Source organism: Macrosteles quadrilineatus, unplaced genomic scaffold (genome assembly GCF_028750875.1).
Source record: "Macrosteles quadrilineatus isolate MER2022 unplaced genomic scaffold, UCM_ALF_1.0 Scaffold_8__2_contigs__length_117827958, whole genome shotgun sequence".
In the NCBI taxonomy this organism is placed as follows: Eukaryota; Metazoa; Arthropoda; class Insecta; order Hemiptera; family Cicadellidae; genus Macrosteles; species Macrosteles quadrilineatus.
In genome coordinates this window covers 43,012,921-43,038,252 of record NW_026542601.1, presented here as the reverse complement: position 1 = coordinate 43,038,252, position 25,332 = coordinate 43,012,921, and the positions used below count along the sequence as shown (strand labels likewise).

At 35.5% G+C, this 25,332-nt stretch overlaps 2 protein-coding genes across 3 annotated transcripts in view; both read right to left on the bottom strand.

The window, feature by feature from the left end:
• Window positions 1-3,397, bottom strand: part of LOC129001342 (eukaryotic translation initiation factor 3 subunit B-like) — a 29,489-nt gene extending 26,092 nt beyond the window's left edge. Inside the window, exon 1 of the mRNA XM_054428618.1 lies at window positions 3,250-3,397. Coding sequence (XP_054284593.1) covers window positions 3,250-3,379 — 130 coding nt within the window. The 5' untranslated portion in view covers window positions 3,380-3,397. The remainder of the gene's footprint in view (window positions 1-3,249) is intronic.
• Window positions 3,398-9,138: 5,741 nt separating this feature from the next.
• Window positions 9,139-21,173, bottom strand: LOC129000993 (homocysteine S-methyltransferase YbgG-like). Of its 2 annotated transcripts, none has more exons than XM_054428108.1 (6): window positions 21,063-21,173; window positions 17,762-17,930; window positions 15,400-15,549; window positions 13,087-13,358; window positions 10,124-10,335; window positions 9,139-9,496 (listed from the first exon to the last, which is right to left on the bottom strand). In XM_054428108.1, the coding sequence occupies exons 2-6, from the start codon at window positions 17,925-17,927 to the stop codon at window positions 9,340-9,342; spliced, it is 957 nt and encodes a 318-aa protein (XP_054284083.1). In that variant the 5' UTR covers window positions 17,928-17,930; window positions 21,063-21,173; the 3' UTR covers window positions 9,139-9,339. The 2 variants fall into 2 exon arrangements, with proteins under 2 accessions (XP_054284083.1, XP_054284084.1); XM_054428109.1 differs by lacking the exon at window positions 21,063-21,173 and adding an exon at window positions 19,406-19,473.
• Between the last annotated feature and the right edge of the window lie 4,159 nt (window positions 21,174-25,332).

Sequence of the window (25,332 nt, the reverse complement as noted above, 5' to 3'; positions counted from 1 at the left end):
AAAACACATAAACATTACTAACAAAAAACACTAGATATATAACTACAATATCCGAAATTATAATGATTCCCAAGATATTCACCGATCAATATTTACTTTCAAAACGTAGTCAGCTGATCCGCACAAAACAAACAGAGTAACTTGGTCAGATGGCAATTTTCTTTTGTTGCTGACAGAACACAGAAATTACAGTGAGCAGGGCTGCCATATCTCAACACTAAATTATTCTACGTTTCCTACGCTACAAAAAGGATATTATATTTGAATAGTTATAAATATTCCATTATATATATATTTCGACTTTAGAAATGGTCCCGGCGGGACCATTGGCCATTTGTTAATTTTTGTAAAATTACGTGTTTTCAAAAAATCATACGTTCTTTGCTATCGATGTATTGATCAAATAATCTATGCCAAAATATTCAGCAACTCTTCTGCTATCTAGTGGTATAACTCGCATCCAGATAGGAACAAAACTAACCTCGCTATGATTTTCTAAACTTTATGTGTTTAGCGCTTGCGCAACACTACAAGTGGAAGTAGATTCGCGCGGAAATTTTCATTCAAATTTAAATTGCAATTGTGTTGACATATTGATGCTAGAAGGTTCGTTTATATAATAAAATGAAAGTTTAGAATGTCATCTTTCGAATGGTATAAAAATTATCCACTTTAAATATAATTATCAATTAGTTTTTTGCGTTAGAAACAGGGCCGGATTCAGCATTTTTGCGCCCCTAGGCCCAAATACTTTTCCGCCCCCTAGTCTGGTCACAGTTACTTTCCTTCAAACCTTTAGGCCCCTATTACACGAGGTAGCCTGGCGACGTCGCCAGCGACCAAACTGGCTACTCAGCTTGTCAAGGGTCATTGATTCTTATGGATGTTATTACACGAGGGTAGCCAGCGACGCAGCCACACTTTGGCGACCGACTGGCTACCGAGCCCCGTCGCCACTGTGGTAGCCACTGGCTACCCATATTGGCGACGCTGCGTTGTAGCATATGGAGCTTATTACACTAGGTCGCCAGTATCACGTCGCCACTCGGTTAGTTCATATCACGGGGGTACTTGCACACTGTTGTGTTGCGTTCTGTTGTGTTGTGAGTATGTGAATTGTTCACTTCAGTTGATAAAATGTCTATATCATCCTTTATGACTCGAAGAAACTGGATTGTGACATACGAAAATAATTGAAACATTTTTTTCATTTTTTTTTTTTTTTTTTTTGCTTCCTTTGCCTCCTTTTCTTCAGAAGTAACAGAAGGAGAAGATACTTATAATCACTCATTATTCACTGTAAACACCGCTCATAACAAGTACAAGTGCAAGACAAGCACTCACAACAACGGCGCCACGGCGGTAAAATTCTGGCTACTCAACTGGCTACTCAACTGGTTATAGGTTTGGTGGCCAGTGCGTCGCCAGCTACTGCCGCTGGCGACGTCGCCAGGCTACCTCGTGTAATAGGGGCCTTATTAAAAACTATATCATGCCCAAACGCCTAAGTTAATTGCTTGGATACCACTCATCTTGGGAATCATTTCAAGTTTTTTTAAGAATTGACTTGTTTAACCGTTACAAAATGCCGTCTTAAACACTTTTAGCAATTTTATGCTTTTAATAAATGCTCACGTTTGTGGCCGTGGGACTGAAACAAAACAACTCAACCCACCGAGAATTCCTGAAAAAAAACATGGCCATTGATTCCAATTCCAGCCCAAAAACATGAACTCCAAACAGGACGTGATACCATATAGATTAAACATACTTCTTTAGTAGATTTGTCATAATTTTGGATTAGCTGAAAACAATTCTTGTTATTTAAGGAGTATGTTTTATCTACGTTTAAACCTAGTTTGTCCAAAATAAAACGATCTAATCATCAACAATAGGTCGTATATTACAAGAAATTAAAACACACATCATAGAACTAACCCTAAAACAATATAAACAAAATTACGTCAAAACTAACGTCCAGTATCACCAACATGAACCAGACATGAAAAAAATTTGAATTAACAATGTCACAAGAAGTTGACTTAAGTTATATTTAATCTATGGTCGAACTGCATCTAGGTTATATTTCCAAAGCAAAACAGAGCACTACTCCTGCTAACCATATCGATCCTTAGGTCTGAGGAGAAAATTACAGCATTAATGGTGCTTTGGAGGGTATTGAATTTTTTTAAAATCTAATGCAAACTGAGATTATTATTTTTTTGTTACTTTTAAACGTAAATTCATCGTTGTTTTAATATTCAACACAACGTATTATATATTTGAACTTAATCCTGCAGATTGTTGTAAACTAATCAACAGATTGGTTAATAACTTTTGTTTTGTGAGGTAAGGGTGGTAACAATGTCTAGCACGCATGCGCCCCTAATCACTCTGATCCTTAGTGCCGAGCCCGAGCCTGAGCCAGCATTGAGCAGAGGCAGTGCAGTGGCAATACGATGTGTACCCCTTGGGCGCTCGTCAACGTCAACATCCCTACAACCTACTCCCGTATAACCAATGTTCGTTAGCAATTTTGTAACGAAAATTGATAAATAATTCTGAAAAAAATATTTTTAATTTCCTAACAATTATTTCTTCTTATTTACTTCAGAATCACAATGCTTTATTAGGCATAGTTTATTTTATCAACTATGACTAATTCTTTTTATTTTTAGATTAGCCTATAAAAATTCCTCTCGGCTGTGCGCCCTCTGAGACCTTGCGCCCATAGGCCCGGGCCTACCGGGCCTATTGGGAAATCCGGCCCTGGTTAGAAAATGTTTGGACATAAATGGCCAACTAAGGGTGCACGGTGAAATGGTCCCGCCGGGACCATTGGCCACTGCTAGGGTTAACTACCTTACGTAAGTTAGGCTAACTTAATATTTAATCGGATAACATATATTTTAGCTCTCTACAGAACTGTACCCCCAAATGACTTGTGAGCTGATAGCTTTAGCAGCATAGGCCCTAGGCCTCGGCTAGGTAACCATCTGTTGTGGTAGGTTAGTCCTACGCTTGAGAGGTTAACCTCATAAATACCGATAATAAACAAAGTAACTTACGAGTCGCAGCATCCAACAACAGAAACGTAAAAGGAAATTCAATAATAATAAAAATTTGTTATAACGTCGTTGAATTGTGTATAAAAATGACATTAGGCCTATTGAAATACAATCATAAGGAAGAGAAAGGGCGTCAAGACGGAAGCTAATACACATTTAAATAATAGTGTTCATAAAATACCTTCATCGGAAACCTGATCCACATAATTTTCGTCGTCACTAAAATTCGGTTCTTCGTCGTCAGCAGCTTCAGTTTTGGTATTTTTATTATAATTTTGGGCACTTTTATCCGTCTCCTTCTTCTTCGCCATCTTGGAACCCTCGTGGACAATGGCCGATGGCGGTGAAAGAGCGGTGTGGTGGCAATTGGCAATCAGTGTTACCACCAACCACTAAGCAGAGCAGACATGTCTTTAAAACTTGAAAGGCTGTTACTAAAATTTCGTAGCCAAAGTTTCCCACAGTACTATACAAAGAACATACAATTTGTACTTAGAATCTGTTAGTGTGAACACTGGAGAAGTATAGAGTAATCAAAGACATTATTGGAAATAAAAAGGTTTTATATGAGTTGTGGAAACTGAACAGTAACCAAGCAGTCTAGTTTAATTTATACTTTAAGTACTGTATTTGTGAAAAATGTGTAATACGAAAAAAACATATTTGCCAATAGATTCGAATAGTGCTCTCATCTGACTGTCATAGATTATTGAAATATATATATCTGATCTCTTGGTTTTGGGTAGATTTTACCCATAATTTTACAAGATAAAACCATCAAATAACCAACACTACACATGGGCGTACCCAGAGAGGGGCAGGGGCAGCTGCCCCCCCCCCAGAAGCCAGGATACATCTTACATCTTACATCGGCGCTCCTCTTCGCAGTCGTGGAGACCGGAGATCTAGGATCTAGGATGGATAAGGTATAACAAATTGAGATCCAAGAAAATGTTATTAGTATGAGAAAAGATGAGTTAGATCATTGACTATATAACCACATATAACACTAGTGTGGGGTGGGTCACCCCATAGATAAAACATACTCCCTTAGTAGATTTCTCATCCTAATGGAACAGCTGAAGACAATTTTATTGTTAGTTCTGTACGGTTTATGTTAGAGGTCGTGTTTTGTTTACAATTTGTTTCCCGTTAATACAGTCATTTAAAACCTCGTTTAGCCAAATAATACGATCTAATCATAAACAATAAATTGGCCCCTAGTTATTTAACCAAACAGTAAAGCACAAATCAAGAAATTAACCCTAAAATAATAGAAACAAAATTTCGTCGACGCTAGCGCCCAGTGTGGCGTACATGAACTAGACATGAAAAACGACCTTCAAAATTTACAATGGGATGAGAAGTCTGCTTGTGTTGGTTAGTCTATGGTCACCCCCAGCGACCCCCTGTTTCAAGTACGCTCTTGACCTCCCTAGTTTTGATCCTGGGTACGCCCTTGCTACTTCAGCTAAATAACTTCTCATCCCATTGTAAATTTGAAGCTTGTTTTCGTGTCTAGTTTATGTCCGTTGACTGACAATGATCATTATAGTGTCAACAAAATTTCGTTTGTATATTATTTAAGGGTCAATTTCATGATTGGTGCTTTACTTTTTGGTTATATAATTAGAGGACGAGTTATTGTGGCTAAACGAGGTTTCGAATTACTGAAATTATATGAAAAAAATTGTAAACAAAACACACGACTTCTACAGTGCACCGGACATAACTAGGCCCTAACAATACAATTTTTGGCTTCAGCTGTTCCATAAGGATGAGACATCTACTAAGGACGTATGTTTCATCATAGATAAAACATACTATAGTTCGGCCGCTTAGAAAACGACCTGCGCGCTAATGCTAAACCAATGCTGGAGGAGGTCGCTTTCTAAGCGGCCGAACTATAGTCTATGGTTTCATCTTATTCTACTCTCTTCTGTTTCGTTGTGACGCTAGACGACAACCAATAATTAATGTATCCATATATATACATCCCAAAGTACCCATGAACTTTTGAGAAAACTATAAGTCACACACCCATAAACCATACATGTTTAAAATGTTCGTCATGACAAGAACTTTGCGCAAAACTATCCATTATTTCATTAATTAATTGCCCTTTTAGGTCGTAATTTCTTTCTAAAGGGAACTTTCCATAACTACAGTTTTAGCAAAACGGGAGTGCTGATGGAGACCAGGTCAAGTCCCTTTCAAACGCACGCACGCCCACAGGTCTCCATCGGCACTCCCGTTTTAATGTAAAAAAAAACCTTAAAAAGCTGTTCTTACTTATTTGTATATGTTATTCTTTCAATTTATTACCTTACTAGCTGGCCCGATGGACGTCGTCCTGTCCTAATTAAGGTGGTTTTATGTCAATGCTCGTTCATTTTCAAGATGAGCTCGTTTGGATGGCCCAATCCTGGTTGAAGTTCTTTTGCTACACTCACCTATAGGTTGGAGCTCCGCGTTCGCTGCGCTCACTTGCCTTCAGGTTAGCTCGTTCGCTACGGTAACTCGCCTCCGGATTGAAGTTCGTTCGCTACGCTCACTCACCTTTTGGTTTCAAATTAGCTGTTGTCGTAAATAAAAAAAAAATAATAGTGCTGCACCCTTTTGGCAAACCTATTAACTTTTTAATGCTATATTGAACATCGCAGAATCAGATTGTTTAGTTGAACCAGCTGTAAAGATTCTTAATTTCCATTTAAATATAAGTACTCATAAGGTTAACATGGGAAACTCCAGAGCCACTGGGGCGGATCCCTTTTGACGGATCTGCACCAAACTTCACACAAACCATCCTTGAATAATGTTAAAAATGCCTGTAAAATGGTTTCGGAGTCCATAAAGGACAAACAAACAAACATACATACATTGGATTTTATATACAGGGTGAGTTTTAAATGAGCTCCCCCCCTACTTTTTTCTACATTTTTTAAGATATCCACTCCGGACCACGTCAGATCATTGTAGAGTCGTTGTAAGTGCTTCATTTTGACTGGGTATACATTTTTTGCCACCATATTGGATGCAAAGTTTTTTCCCAAATGTAAAGGTATAGGGTTGTGACCAATCGTTTCAAACAAATATGTTACGCCAAATACGATGCTGCAATCCGTTTAAAATATCTTGATCCATTCTAAAGTTATGAGGTCTTTATAACTCTTTTTTAGTCCATTTTAACGTTGTGCATTTACAAACTAAGGCCATAATCTCACAATAATGCTAGATAAAGATAAGTATACACCCCCATTGATTGTTGACCTATTTTCACTTGTATGATTATGTATTATTATTGATTATGATTGCCGAACCTTTATCTCAAATTATTAACCAGTGTTTAATACATTGGAATTTTTCCGGATAAACTAAAACTTTCCCAAATCTCACCAATATTTAAAAAGGGCCTACAATCGGATATTAACAATTACCGCCCAATTTCTGTATTGAGTAATTTTTCTAAAATATTTGAGGAGGTCATAAATTTGAGATTGGTTAGTTATTTTGAAAGCAATCATTTATTTTATAACAAACAATTTGGATTCAGGGAAAATTTAAGCACAGGTTTTGCACTAACACAGTTTATAAATGAGGTTACCCAGGCTTTGGACGGGTCCAGTAACGTAGCCAGTATTTCAAAATAGGGGGGGTTGACTGACCGGGGAGTCCAGGTAAAGGGGGGGGGTCCGGGAAAATTTATAAAAATATAAACCCTAAAATAGTCTCTTTTTTAGCTCTCTTGGCATTGAAAATAATCAACCCCAACGTCAATACAGTACGATTATATAATTCTACATTTAATTTAACAAAAAATATTATATTTAAGACCAGAAGGAGGGGTCCGGACCCCCAGGACCCCCCCCCCTCCCTGGCTACGTCACTGACGGGTCTCAGGCTACAGCTGGTGTTTTCTGTGACCTGTCCAAAGCTTTTGACTGTGTTGATCACTCAGTCCTTCAGCTCAAGCTGAGTGATTATGGTATTAGGGGAAGTTGTCACTCTCTATTGAGTTCTTACCTTTCTAATAGAAAACAAAGAACTGTAATAACACTGGATAAGATCAAGTACTATTCACCATGGAAAAACCTATCGGCAGGTGTGCCCCAAGGTTCAATCTTAGGTCCTCTATTCTTTCTAATTTACATTAATGACCTCCCTAAAGCTATTGATCAGGAACTAATTATTTTGCAGATGATACAACAGCCAGCCTTGATAAAAAATAATAGTAGGCCTACTATGTACTTCTGAAATGCTATCTTCTCTTGAAAATGTTGTTCATGACATGGAGGGTTGGTTCTTGAACAATGGATTAAAACTTAATCTTGAAAAAACGCAAACAATAAAATTTTCCGTCAGAAACAATGGTAATAAAATTGAATCCCTTAAATTGGCAACGTCTCATAAATTTCTAGGTGTTTACATAGATGAATCACTTAAATGGGATGTACATCTGAATCAATTAAAAAGTAAATTTAGATTCATGTCAATTGCATTTCTGCATTTAAGGGACTGTGTTCCTAAAGAAACTCTGAAAATGGTTTATCATGCTTATGTAGAATCAGTATTGAGGTATGGTATAATCTTATGGGGTCAGGCTACCGGAGTCAAATCAATATTCAGGCTACAAAAACGCATTATCCGTATTATGACCAGCTCTCATCCACGTAGTTCATGCAAAAACCTTTTTCGAAATTAAAAAATCCACACCCTAACAGGACTGTACATTTTGGAATCACTAAACTACATTCATTCAGCTAACTACAACCTCCCAGAATCAATTCAAATCAACCATAGATATAATACTCGAAATGAAAACATTTTAAGATTTCCAAGGCACCATTTGACCATTTATGAAAAAAGTCCACTATATACTGGGCTGAGGCTGTACAATGTGCTGCCTGCAAACTATAAATTGTTAAATGAAAATAATTTTAAAGATAAAAATAGGTGAAAATAGGCTTGCAGCAATTGACAGAGCCTTTTATTTAATTGCAGATTTTCACAATGCCCCTTTAGTTTAGAATAGTTTTATCATTAAATTTTGTTAATTTATATTATCATCTTGATTACTATTTTATTTTTTATGATAATTTTAACTCTGACAATGCACCTATTCTGTATGTAGGTAACACATGTAAAGAATGTTATGTGCAAATAAAATATGTCTATGTCTATGACGGATGTATTTTTTTCGGCCGCGATCTTTGATCCGCCATTTTGAAATGTGATAAATTATTTTAAATATGAAGGTGGTGTTGTGACCCGTAATTTTGAATTACTTTTTTATGCTGAACTCAATGCCGCAATCCGTTTTTCATTTTCAAATTTGTTTTTTTAAATATTGACTTTTTAAATAAAATAATTGTAATATTTAATCAAGAAAGCTTGATAACAAAAAAAAAAAAAAAAAAAAAAAAACGGATTGCGGCATTGAGTTCAGCATAAAAAAGTAGTTCAAAATGATGGGTCATAACAACACCTTGATATTTAAAATAATTTATCACATTTCGGATCTTGCACTTGTCAACTGGACTTAATTTTTTCTGCAATCAATCAAATGTGGACAAGGCAAAAGAATCTGAAGGTCCGTAAACCTTGCGCTGAATGTGTATCTAACTCTAATCCAAAGATGGGTACCAAAGGGTGCGAGAGACGTTTATTCCGATAATGTTTTCAATGTTCCTGTGTGGGTTTAGTTGTGGTGTAGAATGGGAATAACGGGAATAATTGGGATACAGTAGAACCAAACAGTATTCTACTGAAAGGCACTGATTTTCGATACAGATACGAAATAGATAAATGTTGAGATAACCAGTCCTCGATTTGGGGGAGGGGGACCGCAGCGGAAAGGAGTTCCGGTACAGTCCCTCTCTTTCAGAAAGAAAAAAATTAGCGTAAGGTTTATAAAATACGTTTCATTTACGTTTCAATAGGCTACTACAGTTCTGGCACCTCATTTTTTACAAATCAATCACTGGAGATAACTAACTTATTTATTGTTTTACCTACAGCGGAATTCAAAATTCATCAACAATTTGTGAACTATAATCTAAAAAAAAAAAAACTTGTTTCAAATAATTTTATTAGTGATGAAGGTTAACAGTTGTCTGTTTCACATATTCTACATTTTAGATATTCTATATAAATATAAAAAGGCCGTTTACAGCGAGGAAAATCAATTATTTTACATTTTATGACAGTAGTTACCAATTCTAATGAGAGAAGTAGTGTATGTATAGGTATTTCTTTACTTTCTTTGTCGTGTTTATTTGGTTTTCTCTATAAATTTGTTTATTTCCTCTCCAAGGGTGATGATATCTTGCACTGAAGTTCTACAGCAGCCACTTATATACTTTACTCCTAGATGCAGCCAATCTCTACAATACTCTGCAAGAGTTTTAGGATCCCCAGAAGATTCCCATCTGAAAAAAGATTTGGTTCATGTTGGATTTTGTACAAACCAGTATTCAGCATTTTCAAGGATTTGAGGTAATCAGGAAGAGAAATAGTGGTTAAAAGTATCCAAACTCATATGTATCAAATAAAGTTCAACTGTAATCAGTAGTCTCTAAAACTCCCAACTGTTAGTGTGTGATGAACTCTAAAATGCTTCCGAGAAAGCAAAAATATGGAAAAGATGAAGATTTAGTCAGAAGTTTGGTAAAGCATAAAGTGTAATTTGTGGTGACAATGTATGATTATGAGGTATACAGTCACTTAATTTCTGCAGAAATTTCTTAAACTGAACAATCATACTAGATTAATCCTGTGTGGCATTAACTATGGTACCTAAATTATTACCATAATTTGTAAAATTCTTTAAAGAGGCTGTGCATTTAAATGTTGCATAAAAAGGGCAAAACAAAATGCATACATAAATTAGGCCTACTAGTATTTGTCATACATAAACAAATATCTCAATTCTTTTAATAAATAAATTATTTTTGGCATAAACACAGCAAACCACACAGCCAACATAATCAACACTATTGCTACATATATTAAAACATTTGTATGTTAAACATAATTTAATATTTTAGTGAACATACTGTTTGGTTTCAGTGTTGAATGTCTCGGTTGTGTTGGTCTTTACTGACAAAGGTATTTGAGGATTTGCCTCTTTGACGGAGCGCAGTAGTGGCTCTACTAATCGAGGATGTAGACAGTTGACTCCAATAGCTAGGATCTGGTCTGACGCTAATTGCCAACATGATTGTGCAACATCGCTTAGCTTCTCTCCATGAGATATTGTCAGCTCATTCTATAACAAATACAAATTATAAAGTGTGAAAGGGTCTCTCTACACACACCTTCAATTAGGCATGTCAGTTAAAATTGTCAGAACATCTGATTTGGGAAATGGAACTGATGCTTCTACACACATTTTCAAATTGTGGTTTTAATTCACAACCGAATCAACTTGCAGACACAGTCAAATCGGCTTGTCAGTTCTGCTTTTCACATAGATTTGAGTAGCATAATCAAACTGTGTAGCAGTCTTAAAATTTCTCTGTTTGGAAGATCCACATAGTAAAATAAACGGTATCAGCAATCTGACACATACTTTCTCCCATTATTAGCTTGTCAACAACCTTTATCATGGGTAAGAGATGAAAGTAACTATGATATTTTTTAATAGGTAAAATCACAAAAGTTGCATTAACTTTTGAACAGTAATTTTTACAGGAATGAAGAAGGGATACACTATTTTGTTTAGAACTATAAGGACCGTTACAGACAAAGAAACGTGAGTTAAAAAAAAAACTATTTTTCCTTTTTTTTAATGTTTTAGCGAATTTCCCTATAGGGAAGTAGCTATTACCGTAGGTCTCATGGTAAGACTTAGGCCCGGGACCGATTTACTTTTTCATTTTAATGTCCCCAGAGGCCAAAAACACCATTCGTTCAAATTTTTATATATGTATATATATATATATATATTTATATATATATAGGTATATATATAGATTTATATATATATATATGTGTCCGTGAACACGATAACTTGAGTAATTTTTATCCGATTTTGATGAAATTTGGTTTGAAGGTGTAAGGCGGGATAAACTTGAATGAGTTCGCGATCCAGCATGATCGGACCATGGGAACAGGGTTTTATAGGGGGTTTTATGGGGTAAAAATGGGGTTTTCTCACTTTTTACCCTCAAAACACAAAATTTCCCAATTTTTCTCTAAACCTTCTTAAAGAGCTTAAAAAAACAAACAATTCAGTACATCAAAGTGTTTTTGTACGGTTATTGGTTACGGAGAAAACTAAAAAAATGGTAAATTTAAAATTCCCATGTTATTCTTATGGAGAATATTGTAAAATGTTGAAGTTTGCTTGTTTATGGATATATTTTGATCAAAGTTGGCAAATTTATTTATTTTATAGTAAGCTATCAATATTTTACTAAAAACACACTACTTTATTAGTTTCCTTGTAGCAGCAAACCTAGGTACTCGTTAAACCTAATAATGTTATTTAAATAGATCAATTGAAAATCAATTCGGACAAATGGAAATTCGCTTAGACGGCAGGTTTGCTGCGGCGGGGGTATTTTTTTATGGGAAAGTAACATAAGTTACAATAACTATTGAACCGTAATTTTGAAAGCAATATTTGGGGGGTTACATTTTGTTGTTTGGAATTATAAGGATTATCACATAATAATTTCAATGAAAACCGGTTTTTTCAAAAATATTATTTTCTTTTATTTTATGGGGGGTTTTATCGGAAAAAAACATAATTTACAATAACTTTTGAACTGTAATTTTTACAATAATGGAAGTTCTGCCATTTTTTCATAATTTTAAGAGCTACACCATACTAAATGTTTATCAAAATCGTTCAGGCCATTTTCAAAAAATTTGATTTTTCCATTTTTTTATGGGTTTTTATGAAAAAATCATCATTAAAAATCAAAATTAAAAAAAAAAATTAAAAAGCACCTGGAGATACCGTAGATTAGTACTTAGAAACCAAATTTAATCAAAATCGGACCACAGGGTGTAGTCTGTAGCTCTGTACACATCCAAACATACAGACACATACACACACACAGACATCACTTCAAAAACTACTTTTTGGGTCCAGGGGGTGTAGGGGGAGAAATCATAAGGCGTACCCAGGATCAAAACTAGGGGGGGGGGCAAAAGCGTACTTGAAACAGGGGAACGCCCAACAGTCTGGAGGAGGGTCCGGGGTTTCTCTACTGGGAAAATTTTAAGAGCAATGCTGAAATTAGCGTTTTTTACCCTATTTTGAGACATTAATATAACAAACCTAGCTCGATAATCCAGCCTTTAGCGTTTATAAAGTCTTAGTTTATAAAGTGGCTTTATGTCCGTCAATGGGGTCAGGTCAGGTTGCTTAGCTTTACAATATACATTTAACTGTATTTTTTGTGTCCATGCCAACTTTTCACATCCATTTATAACACCCGAAATATATGGTAACTAAGAGCTGTAAAAGCAATTTCCTTCGTTACATTATTGTTGAAGGCAAATGAAAACAAAATAATGTCACAAAAAATAGGTTTATATTAATTCATTATCCTGCACAAAGTTGTTAGTTTATACATTGCAAGAAATTGGTCTGTTTATTAATACTATTGGAATTTTTATTTTGTTGAAGAATAATTCAGAAACTAATGAAAAAATTGATAACATGTGTAAAAAATGTCATAAAAAATCTGTAAACTACCTATGTTACTCACTCATATTTTCACATAATAAAATTTTTCTTGGATCTACAGTATTTGTTATACCTTATCCTAGCTTCTAGGGGGGGGGGGGGCAGCTGCCCTCCCCCTGCCCCTCTCTGGGCACGCCCATGCGAGAAAGTAAAAAATACATTCTCTCTGCGATTTGAAAATACTTTGTTTCTTAGAACTGAGTACTAAAGTAAATTTTGAACAAAATACAAAATTCACCTTACATTTAAAGTCAAAATTGTTAGGTTCAAATTGTGGTACCTTGAGAAACAAAATCAATCAGTAAAGATTCGGATTACCTGAGCGGAAAAAGAAACAATTGCTTTCATCCCAGGATGTTCCTTTAGCAATGATATAAGAGCTTCGGCTTCCTTCAAGGAAGGGATAGTTGCGAAGATAAGGTAATCACAGCCAGCCTCAATCAAAGCATCAAACCGTGGACGATGCCAGTCAGCCAGCTGCTGTCCAGTCATGTTGTCAGCGTAATTACCTCCTGCGTACTCTGAACCGTCGTGGAGAAATGCACCGTATGGCCCGACCATTCCAAACACGTCTATAGGCCTGGTCATACCTGCAGAGATGTTTATTCAAGAATGGTTAAGACACCATTATGTTTTTGGCTCAGTAATTCTCTGAGAAATGAAATTAAATGAAAATCCTTCTTTATTGAGGAGCACTTAGGACCTCATGGTCCATCCTTAAAGTTAATCTCTAAGAAAATATACTCCGCAGATAACGCTGAATGTCAACAATTATTGTTTTTGTTAACAGTTTACAACCATTCTTTGTTCTTAGAATAAACCACAGATTAAAGACCTAACCCAGAACTCTCGCTGAGCCAATAAAAACGCTGTACGTTTGAATCTGCTAGAGTTCACACCTGAATCTAGGTGCTGCCGGTGCGAGATTTAAGTATACATATTTCACATTTATATGACCAGCTGGAAGCAACAGTAATGAATGAATGAAAAAGTGCTTTTATTTACAAATAAATGTACAACAATAACTTTTTAGCACTAATACAACAATGGACAAAAAGCCCATCTGTTGCGGTTGGCGTACCTGGTTAGCACTTGTACAACAATTGACTAACGTAAACTGTTCTCATAAATCAGATTAAAATAAAATAATAAAACAATTCATTTTTTGGCAGTAGACATATTTCTAATACGGATTTATATACATATATATTTGCATAAATTAAAAAAGAGTAATAATGAAAATATAAGTAAACTTTCCTTTTTTAGAAACAGAACAATAGCCTACATTCTAGCAATATTTAGCAATATTTGATCAAACTAATATATATAGATTTAAACAATTCTTGGTATATAAATAATACATTTTCTAACTTAATGCAATTTTGATGCCTAATGAAACTAATAAATAATTATAAAAAAACATTTTAAAAGTAATGAAATTTGGGAAAATGATTTTCATAGATTAAATTCTTGGATTAACCCCCATCTTTTAAACCATAAGCATCTTTTAAATAATTACTTAAGGCCCGCCAATCCCACCCATTCAAAATCTCTATATATTGTTCCTGTGTTAAAATTGGACTGCCAAAATAAAATTTCCTTATTGAATTTAAAATGGGAAAAACAGATATGAAGTGAAAACATCTTCTTTCTCTTGTAAATTACAAAGAGTGCACAAAATGATTACTGTCTACAAGCCACGGTTTAAAGTTAAGGTTGATAAGCTCAGCTCTTGCCTTGATCGCCCAGGACATTACAGTTATGTCATATCTGTCAACCAGGTATGTCTTTTTAGGTTGAAGTTAATAGATAAGATTTGTTGGTGATACAGAGACGTGCGCGCTCGACCCTCGCAATCACTTTTCCACTCGCAACAGTAACAGTGACATCAGTTATTTCCCCTACCACCTTTATGTCTATGTGGCCTAGCTATAGCCAGCCACGAGTGACAGCAGCTCAGCTCTCCTAGATTCGGGTTAGGCTAGCAGATTCGAACACAAAGATATTTTTACGGTCAGTGGTTCTTGATTGTGTGATTGAACATCTTATCTAAGTTTTGTCGTTAATATTGAACTGTATAAAATAAAGCCTATATGCACTCAAGTCAAGAAATGAAGCAATATGTCATTAAATGTTTATTGAATTAAAAAGAAGAGAGTGATATGAAGAACTATTTAAAAAATCAGTTAGCGTTTTGATGATAATTAATCTAAAAGTGTAATGTGTTCCATCGTTTGAAATGTTCTTTCCTAAAACAAAGCCTTCTATAAGGATCATCCTTGAGTTTCTGTCCAAGTAGATGCATCATTAACTTGATCATATTACCATTGACTATATTTGATACCATAGTTGTATCTGTAGTCAAAGATGTTACTCAAAGAATTTTATCTCAAAGAAAATTATTTTTTCATAAAGGTTTCATCATTTTTACTCAGATTATTCTTGTAGATATTTTTTTTTGTTTTGTTTTTTTGATAGAGGGCTTACCTAAATCATCAGTTGGAGAACCATCTCTAAGGCCAAAAGAATCTAAGCTTCTAGATTCTTGAGTTTTCTCATTTAAAAGCAAAATAAAAAAGATAAAACCTACCAATAGTAAAATAGACTTACTCTATTTTTGTGATATATTACCTGCTGCTCTAGCCAACTCTATAGCTTCTCTACAGAGTGATACAGAACTCTTGATTATGTCCAGTGCCTCCTTTTTTGTGATGTTGTAATGCTGCTGCAGATTGTCGACTGACGTTTGATAAGTATAAGTCAGAAGTATCCGGGTCCCAGCTTCACCAAAAACATATCATCAGACTATAACTGCATTAGGTGCCAAATTATAAATATGTGGTGTAGGCCTAAATCACAAGTTACCGACCAATTCAAAAAATGTTTGGGCAAGTGGCCGATGTTTCAATTATTTACAGACTTCTCTATTTTCACCACAAGTTGTAAAAAAAACATTTAATTGGAATTATTTCTTTTGTTTGTTTTGATTTTCTGTTTATATTTGGTTGTTATTTAGTCACCAGCATAGCAACCCATAAGACCCATGTAATTTTTTGCTTATTTTTTAGCCTGTTTTAATTTATAAATGCTGGATTCTGCACATCTACAGGAAAATATATTTCTAACTGTATATTTTCCCTGTGATGCACACGAGCTGAGAAAAAAGGTTCTAAAGAAACATGCTTGCCTATTTATAATTAAAATATAGGAATTCACGATTGAGCATAAAAATTGTACTTAAATGTTTCTAAATTTTAAGTTGTTTTAGATAAAAAGTACGCTTATTTAATATCTTTTTTTTCAAATATAATTTAAGTGAGTGTACTTGATGTGGTAGACAACACGTTTAACACAGGGGTGGATTCTTTTATTTTTATTATTATTTGTCGAAGGAGCCAAGGCACCCCAACGGCTACCCAGTACCCGTAATTAAACATAACCCGGGCCCCATAGTGTCGGCTGGAGCTTGCGCATCTTAAGGCCATCAAGCTCACCGGCTGCCGAAGCAACCCTTCGGAAAGAGGGTTACCCCTCAATCCTAACCAGGGATACCGGTTACTTGGTCGCACGTACACTCCAATTGGGTTCCACCAAGGCCGAAACCCTGAATGACCATAATGGAATTCCCTGAACGCAACACAGTGCAAGCAACACTCGGGACCTATCTAATCCCTGACAGGCCGAAGCCCGCCATCAAAGCCAGGAGGAAGTGGACCGTCAACTGGAACCCCAACCACCCATTTCCACCACTCTTCAAGGGACAACCCATTCACTGGGAGACCAGGGATAACCAGGGCGATAGATCCCCAGATACCCCTAGCGGGCTTGATCCCAGCACCCGATCTACTTCATTTGCCTATCTAGTCCGACATCACTGCCAGGCCATCAGGGTTTCCCAAAAGGAGGCAGGTATAGAAATGGGAGACACCCTTAACTCAATTGAGGTTCCAGGAAAAACCCCCCACCCTCTAGAGAACCATACCCACCGGGCTCAGTAGGCTTAATGGAGTGTGACCACCGGCCGTTACCCTCACACTGCGGCAGGTTCCGTTCCCCTAGAGTGTTCCCGTGAGCTAATGGGTACTTGCCCATTTTCACCTCCCAGGAAAAAGCTACTTCCAAAGTCAAGGATTTGCCACACTTAATGTCGGTCGCACACAACAAGTGGGCCGAAGCCCATAGAACCACAGGGGTGGATCCTAGGGGGAGCTTCCTGCAGGCTCCCCGGGAAGAGAATAATAGGGGTAGCTGAGTGGTTATATGCCCGACTAACAATCAAATGGTTGCCAAACTGATCCTGGAGAAAAGTCAGTAGCTTTTTGAAGGTTCAAAACTGCACCCAGAGCTGTCTTTGATCATTGGGCGTTAAAAAATAAATGATCCTAGATAATAAAACTGTGATCTTAGTCAGTAAGAAAGCTATAAAGATCATCTCACCCCATTTTAAACTCATCCTTCACTCATATTTGGGTCAAAATAAGCACCTAGGTGACGTCGATCCCCATCTCAAGTGATAGTGATAATAATATTATCTTACTTTGTCTAGCACACATTGTCTAAAAAACCTCCTTTTAATAAAAAAAAACCTCTTATCTGCTTGAGTTATACTCGCATAGGAGTTGTAAGATAAAGATCATGTGTAACACTCTTTATCTGCAATACCTTTGCAGCTAAAAGGGTTTGAATTAGAAGACACCACAGAGATGGAAACTTGCCTGTGGGATGACCATGCGCTTTCAGCTCTAGTTGTGTTGTGCTGGAAATATACTTGTGACAAGCAAGGAAGAGTCTGAGCAGCAAGCATCACTGTGGGGAAATTCCTATCGCACAGGGCACAGGGTCTTCCTCCATTGTGATCGTTGTAGTACATGTGGGCAAGGGGGTGGGGTTGGAGTCTGCCCTAGACAGTCAGCACTAGTGCTAGCCACCACTTAAGCGTACAATTGAATACTTGAAGGTACTGTGTACCTTACTGCTCTGTAAAGATACTTACATGACAGTGTATCTTGAAGTACTTTACGTAGAATATCAGGATCATCTTTTAAATATCTTCCACTCCACAGCCTATGGCTTTCAAAATCACAGGCTGGAGCATACCTTTTTACTGTTTCATCATGGCCGCCGTCCCCCAGCACAAAGTCAACCATTTCCTCATTCATTTACTGCAAAAAAGGGATAACATTTACAGTAAAATTGAGTCATTCAGATGGTATGAATAACAAGATGAGCTGCACAACATAGTGAATTTGCCGATCTGGATGATAACATGACCAGGTACAATGACATCATCCAGGCTGTATTAATCCTACTAATATTATAAATGAGAAAGTTTGGATGTATGTATGGATGTATGTTTGTGACAAGTGAACGCGAAAAATACTGGTCGGATTGGGCTGAAATTTGGCATGATGTTAGCTCACATTCCCGATTAACATATAGGCATATTCTTATTTCAAAAATCCTTTCGGGCTCCGCCCCAGTGGCTCTGGAGTTTCCCATGTTAACCTTATGAGAAATGGAATTATTGAATCTTAACAGCTGTTTCAATTAAACAAGTTGGTTCTGTTCTATGATGTTCAATAGCATTAAAGTTACAAGGATTACCAACAGGGTGCAGCACTATTATTTCTTTTACATTTATGACAACAGCTAATTTGCAACCAAAAGGTGAGTGAGCGTAGCGAACGAACTTCAACCTGGAGGCGAGTTAGCGTAGCGAACGAGCTAACCTGAAGGCAAGTGAGCGCAGCGAACGAGCTCCAACCTAAAGGTGAGTGAGCGTAGCGAACGGGCTCCAACCTAAAGGTGAGTGAGCGTAGCGAACAAACTTCAACCAGGATGTGATTGAGCCATGCGAACGAGATAATCTTGAAAATTAAGAAGTTAAACGGGGCAAAGCCCGCCGGTTACAGCTAGTAGCAATATGAATTTATTACGGTATCTTACATAATTTGTATCTTCCAGCAATAGATGCAGCACCTCCCAATCAACCTGTAGCGCACAATTTACTATTTCCGTTTAGCACTAGAACAAAGAAATGTTACAAACCTTACATAAATAAACTCTATCAGCGATCCGATACATATATACTTTCTCTCGTTAGCTTGTCAACAACCCTAATCATGGGTAAGCTTTGGACCAAGATATTTTATAGGGCAAATCACAAAAGTTGCAATAACTTTGAACTGTAATTTCAACAGCAATGTGAGTTGTACACTTTTGGTTAGAGTTAAAAGAAAAATGTTTAGTCTTTTTTTTTAATCAAAATCGTTTAAGCAAAAAAATATTTTATTGTTATTTATATAGGGTTTTATAGGAAAATATCCATTAAAAATCAAAATTTCTCTCAACAAAAATAATACTGCACCCACATAGGTACTAAATCTTGTCGAAATCGGAACATGGGTGTGGCCTGTAGCATCTGGATACATCCTCATACACATACAGACACAAACGCAGACATCACTTCAAAAACAATTTTTTTGGTTGGTGGTGGGGGGGGGGGGGGGAGAAGTAAGTTAAAAAGTAGTTTTGTTTAAAAATATCATAGCCAAGTCAGATTAAAATAAACACACTATAAACGGGTGTCTAAAATTGCTCATGTACCATTCATGTTTAAAAGTGTAAATGTACTTACAAACAAATTCCAGCGAACTTTGTTATCGAATGAAGCTTTTTACCTCTTTATCTAGTGGGGTTATCTTCTTTTCAAAACTAACAAACACTGATGCACTCTTACGAAATGTCATATATAAAAGAAATACTGTATTGCTAATTGAATATAACTGGTTAAAAGGCTGCAAGGTTTTTATTTTGGTTTATAATTAAATGTTAAATGTTAAACGCTTAAAATGAAAAGAATAGTCAACTATCCTGATGTGAACTTCTCTGACAGATCTTTTAGATTTATTGTCAAAGCCAAAGAGTTTTCTGCTCTTTAATATGTCATGTACAGCAACTTTAAGTCCCTGGCGGGAGATTCAATAATAAAAAAAAAAAACATTATAGACACACAGCAAAGTGTGCACGTCAGCTAGAGAGCTGCTTATGGCACCGTTCTGTTCACGAATGATGCCAGTAAGGGACGAGAAGTCTTGTTGCGGTATACATACGAACTAAGAAGCTATACACGAGTTACGGGAAGACTGCCCACCCCCCTCCAAACAACTACCCCCCAAGCAGGTTCCTACGTCATGTTGACGTCAGAGATTGGGGGTCAATTTTCATCTGGAGCAATTTTCCAGTAACGGACATTCAAGTTTCGTTGTCAAACTGTTCTAAACTAATCCAACCTAACTAACCAAACCTGTTGTTCAAAGGTTTATTGCGGACATTTTCCATCACGATGGTAAAAAACAATACACAACGTTTCGGGATCTGGAATCTGATCCCGTCCTCAGTGAAAAAAACGTTTAACTAACACACATTACAACTAGCAATACACAAACGCCCAACCTAAGTTGGAATACACTACAGAAGGTAGCAGTCAAAAAAACCAAACCTGCTGTAACATTTCGAAATGTTGTTTGATATTCCCCACATCCACACGCCTTTTCTGCGTTATCAAACAGAATTACTCAAATTAAAATTTCGACGATAATTATAACGTATGAAATTAACTTCAATATCCATTTTGCAAAGGGGTAGTATATTCCATTCCTGGACACGGCTGCCTTAATGGTTAGTTGACAGATTTCGTGACGTCACGTTTCAAATGGGAGTGGGAGGGGGTGGTTTTCCAGGGGGTAGTATTCTGCATCCTCATATAAGCAACGACCCTTTTTAATATAAATGGTAAAGTTCCTAAGTGAAAAGGTTATTTTGGGACTATAATGTTTTAAAAAGATCTCCATGATCTTAAATTTACGAAAAGAGTTGATGGAGCTTACCTAAAAAATCTTTTGGATTTCACATACCAAAGTACACACTGACCCAATGTTTTTAACTCCTTAAAAACTGAACACAGATTTGAGTGTAATTTTTCTTTTATAAAAAAACCTGTTTGAATAGAGACTCCATCATAACCCACCAGAAGTTTTGCTTCGAGGCTAGTTGATAGTGTTTTATCCAAATAAAGGCAGAAGTACCGTACCTACACCTTATAAAATGTTGGCTATAAACTGGTTAGTTCTTCCTAAAGTGTTTGGGTAAAATTCCTCACAAGAGCTAATTATCACAATAAAATTTACTTTAAAAAAGAGTATTTCACCAAATGAGTACAACTTACATAACTAGGCCTACTAAAACTGATGTTTAGTTTGGTTAATAATGTATCTTTTAGTCAGAAAACATACCTCTGTCAAAAATAAATTGACAAAATAAAATTGTTCCAATGTAAACCAAATATTAAAATAGAGCAACAGTTAGTTCAGTTCCAGTGGCAGTACCATCATCACAACACAAACAGTCATGTTGGCCTTGGTCAATGCCAACTTGATCACATTGCCATAACCGGTTTTAACAGCTGCTTGAATGATGTTGGCTGATGCTGATTCTAGTGTCTTGAGTTGTCTGACTATTTATAGAGTGGAAATTCAAACAGCTGACTGTTATGTTTTGTGGGTGCCGCTATTAAAATTAACACTATAAATATTACTTCTTTCATTTTTCATTTGTTTGCTCATGTAGAAAAATGTAGCGTATTTATAAGATAGGTATATTATATCTATATTATTTTCTTGCATGTTTAGGGCTACTAATATAATAAAAATTAAAAACATAGTTAACAAAGTACCCTTGTTAAATATTTATTATATATATATATATATATATATATATATATATATATATATGTTTGGAAAGAATCAGCTGATTATTTAGCTAAACTTTTGCCAAAATTCTCACCACAAACCATATTTTTTTGTATTCAACCACTCTTTACATCATCACTGATGCCATTGAGCATTTACACATTACCAAAAATAACCATAAATTTAAACATTTATTTGTCATAGAAACTTTTTAACATTTTTTTTGTCCAAGTGTTTTTTCAACGCCTCAATCATGTCTGGGTTAGCAGAAGTTATAGTGCTTGTTTTCAAATCTGAAAGTCACTGATTCCATCCTAAGTGAGATACTTACTGGAACCAGATGCAATGTCATTGGATTGGGCTATCAGTTCATGATGCTACCTATCTAAAAAAATGTGGTTAGTAAGAATAAGAAGTAGGGTTTATACCTTCCGCAAAGATTCGTGGCGGCTGAGGGATTAGGACGATCGGGTGGTGTCCCAGCCCCTAAATTAGCCCTCGCTCTGCTGCTCTGGGTTTTGACTATGAGTCACCCACTAGGCTTAATACATAGCTGGAAGAATTTTTGTATATCATCATAAAGTGTATTAAATAACGCCAGTTTTGTAACCTGCGTCAAATAACAAGAACATTGAGCCAAAACACGAAATAATTTCAACAATATTAAGTATACTTTTGGTTTTAAAATAATAGACAGTTTTTGTGTTGTGGTATGCTTAATATCATCGCAATTATTTCGTGTTTGGGCTCAATGTTCTTGTTATTTGATGCAGGTTACAAAAATGATGTTATTTAATACACTTGATGGTGGTATAAAAACATTTTACCAACTTTGCATTGAGCCCAGTGGGTGACTCATTGTCAAACCCCAGAGCAGCCGAGTGAGGGCTAATTTAGGGGATGGGATACCACCCGACCGTCCTAATCCTTCAGCCGCCACGAATCTTTGCGGAAGGTATAGACTGGTCCCTTTCAAAACCTTATAAGTGCCAGTGACCATTGATAGAATAAAACATAAAATAAAATTTAACCCAGCAAGAAAAGTTAAATAAGCACATTTATGTCATTTAGGGAGACTAATAGACTGATTGGCTTAAATTGATGACAAACTGTTTTGGCTTACACGACTTTCAATTGTCATAAACCACACTTAAATTTCAACAACATGAAATAAGCACAATATAAGGTTTCAGATTTTGTAAGATGAAAAGAACACCACACTATTTAATGGTATGGTTATGGGAAATAGGATAATAAATAAATCAAGTTCAGACTGTTGTATGTTTCTGTTTATTCAGTTGATGTTTGTCACTGGTTAAGTCACTCAAAGCGGCAGTGAACTTGTTAATTCTAGGTAGGGTTAATGTTTGTCTACAGTTTAGTTTGTTGTATAAAGTTTTACTTTATAATCAAGAGTTTGTCTGAACTACATTCCTCGTTTAAAAAAAATTTGAATTTTAACTACGGTACCACAGAGTTTAAATTCATATTTAAATGTTTGGTAAAATTATTTGTAGGCCTATTTTATCTTTGTACTTTTTTTAACACAATTTGTTCACAATTAATTTTGTTGCCTATGTTCTTGAGCTATTAGTTTGTATGCAATAGGAACTACTAGCTCAAGAAAGCAGGCAAAAAAGAGGTAATTAATATAATTCAAGTTCTTGACAAACCATTATTGTCCTTTTAAATTAAACTCTTTACATTTTTCTACAAATAAATAAGAAATATTTTAAGATTTGTATTAGATTTTTTTTTATCAGGGGTTAGAGTATAAAACTGTAAAGCCAAATCCATACAAATTTGGCAGTGATTACACATACAGTATTGTATTTTAAAGCAGTATTGCGATGGGGGTCTGATTAACATAATACAGATATAGCTTAGTTATAAAGGTACACGTTAAAATACTGGACACCCATAACACGTCAACGTGCGAGCTAACTACGCTACTGGCACAAAAATATGCAAATTGTTCCCCGACTGAGCGACTTACATCTATGGAAGAACGAGAACATGATATTAAGATATGGGAATCTGAAAAATTGACAAAGCATGATTATACTCCTTTTATCTATGGCATGATTAATCTATGGTAAACTTGTTGTTTCCGTGTATCCATTTGTTCTACATGAAAAAGTTACCGTATTGCAATTTATGTGACCATAAAAACTTGTAAAAAGACGGAAAAATTGGATTTTTAAAATGACGGCTTGACCGATTTTGATTAATATTTAGAATTTTCAGGTCTTGTAACTCGCTACAACCTACAACATAGTACAACCCCCAATACTGAAAAATGATGGATAAAAGGTTATTGCAACCTTTGTGATTTCACCTCTACAATACCATTGTTTACTCCTACCACTTGATAATGTAAGGGTTTTAGGCAAGCTAATGGGAGAAAGTATGTGTCACTTTGCTTATACCATTTATTTTCTATTATATAGATGGTCGTGTTATTGTTTTCTACAGTGGATTTATTAAGCACCACATTCTCTTTCGCATCCCCTTTCCATTGCAAATCATAGGTAAACCAACTGGTAATAGTTTAAAGTAACCTGTAGTCACTGAAATTCTAAACGTAATCTATTCTGTATTAAAACATTCAATGTAAGAGTCATAAAGATCATTAATTGCTAAAACAGTTTCCATGTCACAAACATAACCACTCCCATAATTAAACACTTGATGACAGTAATGTTTTGAGTTCGTTAATAAAACTTCATCAACTAGTGATCAAGATCAAATGATGGCCGTATCTGCTAGTTTTTAAAATTGTTTCCCTTGTACCCATTATATAACCGTATATAACGTTGACCCGCCAAAAATGACTGAGGTCATAAGGTTTTTGCTAAACAAAAACAGTTAAATAAAACGTTAAACGTTACACAAATAATAGCGTGTTTGACTGGAGTTATGATCCTTATTGTTATCAATATTAGTACCTAACTAGAATTTTGAGTTTTACAACTACTCTTGATAAAAGCATCATAGAAGTACGGTACTATGAAAAATAGAGTTTGAAATAAAAAAAATAATAAAACATTCAAAACTGCTTCTGAGCATATTTTTGTGCCAAAATTTAAAACCATCTAAACATCTTGAACAACTCATACAGTATACATATATTTTGAGAAAGTAGGAAAATATTCCTATCGAAAACATACAAAATTGCAAATATAACAACAAACATAATCACAGTTTTGCAAACATTCTACAATAAACTTCAGTCTCTCCCGTCCTCTTTAACTACAAAACTACAGTTTAATGGTTAATATATTAGGTTTAGAAATGCTCTGAATGTTTCACAAGTCCTACAGTTAAATAATAATGCTGTTCAATATTAAGTACATCGAGTGATTCACTTTTATTTACATGTCTCACGGTATTTATACATATTTTACAATCGGGAATGTACATCTATTCTACATACAACTGGTTTTCCATGCCACTATCCTGTTCAAAGGTCAGTCTTGTTACATTTTGATACATTGAAATTGTCTTTTCCAATTCATTACCAGTGAAAAACATTTACAAAATCGTTCGAAAGGAAGTATACTGTTGGTCAAAAATTAAAATGAGAAAATAGTGTTTAAAACATTCAATAAATTACATTGTTTCTAAAACATAAACTAATTAAATCTAACATATCACAAAAATTAAATACGATAGACTCCCCAAAATCCGTTCTCAGAAAATCTGGACTGATGAAATGGAATATTTAATTTGCAGGTTTATTATAGTAAAAAAATCTGAAAGTTGATTTTTGTGGGTTGGGCACTTTTGATTTCTGATTATTTTTTTGTGATTT